This window comes from Etheostoma spectabile, unplaced genomic scaffold, assembly GCF_008692095.1.
Source record: "Etheostoma spectabile isolate EspeVRDwgs_2016 unplaced genomic scaffold, UIUC_Espe_1.0 scaffold272, whole genome shotgun sequence".
In the NCBI taxonomy this organism is placed as follows: domain Eukaryota; kingdom Metazoa; phylum Chordata; class Actinopteri; order Perciformes; family Percidae; genus Etheostoma; species Etheostoma spectabile.
In genome coordinates, this window is record NW_022605576.1 from 1398887 (window position 1) to 1402611 (window position 3725).

Here is a 3725-nt window from a genome sequence, read left to right on the forward strand (position 1 = left end):
TCACTCCAAAACAAAGAGAGGAAATACGGGAAGGAGGGAGACAAAAACACAACAGCAAGTACAGACACAGACACAAACAAACCAACAAAGACATTGGCAGGGAGACCAGCATGAGACAGATGGGACTAAACACACACAGACAGAAGTGAGACAGCCATAGCACAAATCTACAGCATGGACTTGAAGGATGCAGCAATGCTGAGCCAAGTGGCCAAAGTCTTTCCTGGCTCTCTATTGTATGAAGAGGATATATGGAGAGCTCTATGTACACAACATCCAGAAAGGAAAGGGTCAATGTACAAACACACAAGTCATGAGGTGGTTTCATTCTCTTGGCCGCTTTACGTCCAGCAAAAATAGCCCTTCTTTGAGTTTTAGAGAGCTGGAGGGCTACTATGAGGGCTACCTTGTTACTAAAAAGAGTAGAGACTTTTGGTTGAAAGCTATCTAGGCCAGTCCCCCTGGTGATATTCTAAAAGTGTCCTCCAATTAGCCCAACGTCTTATCTGGGGCTGTGCCCCCACGAGCTTCCAGGTAGAGAGAAGTGTGTGTAAAAACACTCTGAAGCCGCAACGCTCTTCACATGACTGCATACTCATAACGAGTTTCAGTAGGATTTTTATTGAGAATTCTGTCAACACGGTCGTTCTTAAATTCTACAGAACTTGATTATCTAGTGACTGCGTTTTCCACTGGATAGACAACAACTTTGTTGTAATGTACATTTCAGTTGAAGCTGAATTTATGTATATGAAAATATATTCTTCTTTTTTCAGAGGAAAAATCCCTCCGAGATGATGAAATCTTACAGAATCTACCAGTTGGGACCACTGCCACCATGTACTTCAGAGATCTTGGTCCACAGTTAGGCTGGACTATGGTAAGCAGAGCACACCCAAGGAGTACTGATGTACCAATGCAGCAATTTCAGAGATTTACAGTAATGTCAGCCAACATATTGATATTGATATTGGGGTACTTTATTTTGGGAGTGAATTCTTATGAGTAATGACTAAGACAAAGAATCAAGAATGGTTCAAGATATCTCTGTTTTTGCCTACTTTTACTTTAGATTTATACGACTATGTCAATGTTTTTCAGTTTGTTTGCAAATTCCCTTTGTGATTTTGTTTTTAAAAATGTAAGTATAGAATTTGTAGCCCTGAACGTATCATGCAGAACAAAAAACCTAATTTCAAATTACAAATTATTAACTCAACAGCACTAAATATTAAACCACAAGCATGAATATAGACTTCTCTTTATTAATCCTTTTGGGATGACTGCCGCAAGGAAATAGAAATTTCCAGCAGCAGTTTTCAGCAAGAAGAATACAGTATTAGGGGACCACAAAGGTCTATATAAAGAGACTTCAGATACAGTATTAGGGACCACTAAGGTCTATATAAAGAGACTTCAGATACAGTATTAGGGGACCACAAAGGTCTATATAAAGAGACTTCAGATACAGTATTAGGGGACCACAAAGGTCTATATAAAGAGACTTCAGATACAGTATTAGGGGACCACAAAGGTCTATGTAAAGAGACTTCAGATACAGTATTAGGGGACCACAAAGGTCTATATAAAGAGACTTCAGATACAGTATTAGGGGACCACAAAGGTCTATATAAAGAGACTTCAGATACAGTATTAGGGGACCACAAAGGTCTATGTAAAGAGACTTCAGATACAGTATTAGGGACCACAAAGGTCTATATAAAGAGACTTCAGACAGTATTAGGGACCACAAAGGTCTTATAAAGAGACTTCAGATACAGTATTAGGGGACCACTAAGGTCTATATAAGAGACTTCAGATACAGTATTAGGAACCACTAAGTCTATATAAAGAGACTTCAGATACATTTAGGGACCACAAGTCAATAAAAGAGACTTCAGATACAGTATTAGGGACCACTAAGGCTATATAAGAGACTTCAGATACAGTATTAGGAACCACTAAGGTCTAATAAAAGAGACTTCAATACAGTATTAGGACCACTAAGGTCTATAAGAGACTTCAGATACGTATTAGGGACCACTAAGGCTATATAAAGAGACTTCAGTATACAGTATTGGGACCACTAAGGTCTATTAAAAGGAGCTTCAGATACAGTATTAGGGACCACTAAGGTCTAAAGAGACTCCAGATACAGTATTAGGGACCCCTAAGGTCTTATAAAGGATTTCAGATACATTATTAGGGACCACTAAGGTCTATATAAAGAGACTTCAGATACAGTATTGGGACACTAGGCTATAATAAAAGAACTTCAGATACAGTATTAGGGACCACAGGTCTATATAAAAAGATTCATACATATTAGGGGACCCTAAGGTCTATATAAAAGAGACTTCAGATACAGTATTAGGGACCACTAAGGTCTATATAAAAGAGACTTCAGATACAGTTTTAGGGACCACTAAGGTCTAAAAAGAACTTTAGATACAGTATTAGGGACCACTAAGGTCTATATAAAGAGACTTCAGATACGTATAGGGACCCTAAGGTCTATATAAAGAGACTTCAGATACAGTTTTAGGGGACCCAGGTCTATATAAAGAGACTTTAGATACAGTATTAGGGACCACTAAGGTCTATAAAAGAAAACTTCAGATACAGTATTAGGGACCACTAAGGTCTATATAAAAGAACTTCGATACTATTAGGGACACTAATGTCTAATAAAAGAACTTCAGATACAGTATTGGGGACCACTAAGGTCTATATAAAAGAGACTTCAGATACATATTAGGGACCACTAAGGTCTAAAAAGAGACTTCATATAAGTATTAGGGGACCACTAGGTCTATATAAGAAGACTTCAATACAGTATTAGGGACCACTAAGGTCTATATAAGAGACTTCAGATACAGTATTGGGTACCACTAAGGTCTATATAAAAGAGACTTCAGATACAGTATTAGGGACCACTAAGGTCTAAACAAAAGTGCAAAACATTGGTCCAAATGACAATATACAGAAAAGTACACTACACAAGCTGAAGAAGCCATAGTGCACCTTTTCTACAATCTTTCCTTGCAATCAAATGTTATGAAATAGAAATTTCCAGCAGCAGTTTTCATCAAGAAGAATAACCTATAGAGAGAAAAAGAAAAAGACAGTATAAAGAAACCAATGATATTAATAATAATAACAATAAAACATTTAGCTGTAAATAGACATTTACCATGTTTACCTGTGTTTTTGTCCTCCTCCATGACTCCTCCTGGGCTCCACAGTAGACAACTTTTTCTCTTCTTCTGTCTTCAGGTGTTTATGGCAGAGTGCATTGGGCCTCTTCTCACCTACCTCCTCTTTTATTTTCGAGTGCCGTACATTTACCCACACGAACACGGCTTTACCTCAAGTCCCCATCCTGTTGTCAGGTGAGACTTTAACTATACAGGTCATACAGCGCAGGTCAAGGCCGGCTGTGGGTCTCCACCTGCAGACATCAGGCTGACCAAACTGACTACATTTAAAGGATGTTTTGGGAAAATATGCATATTTCCTTTCCTCTCAAGACATAGATGACAAGATTGATACCCCTGATTGATGTCAGCAGCCAGTTAACTTAGTCTGTAGGGACTTGGGGTGGTTGGTTCAGGACTGGAACATGGGGAGGTGCCAGTTGACCTCCTGGGCACTGCCGAGCTGCCCATGAGCAAGGCACTGAACCCCCAACTGTGTGTGCGTGTGTGTGTGTGTGTGTGTGTGTG

General features: G+C 39.0%; 1 protein-coding gene across 1 annotated transcript in view; it reads left to right on the forward strand.

Annotated features, from left to right (window-relative positions):
- Positions 1-3725, forward strand: part of LOC116685834 (very-long-chain enoyl-CoA reductase) — a gene marked incomplete at its 5' end in the record, with an annotated part of 17795 nt that overhangs the window by 10031 nt on the left and 4039 nt on the right. The window contains 2 exon segments of the mRNA XM_032510795.1: positions 777-880; positions 3277-3392. Coding sequence (XP_032366686.1) covers positions 777-880; positions 3277-3392 — 220 coding nt within the window.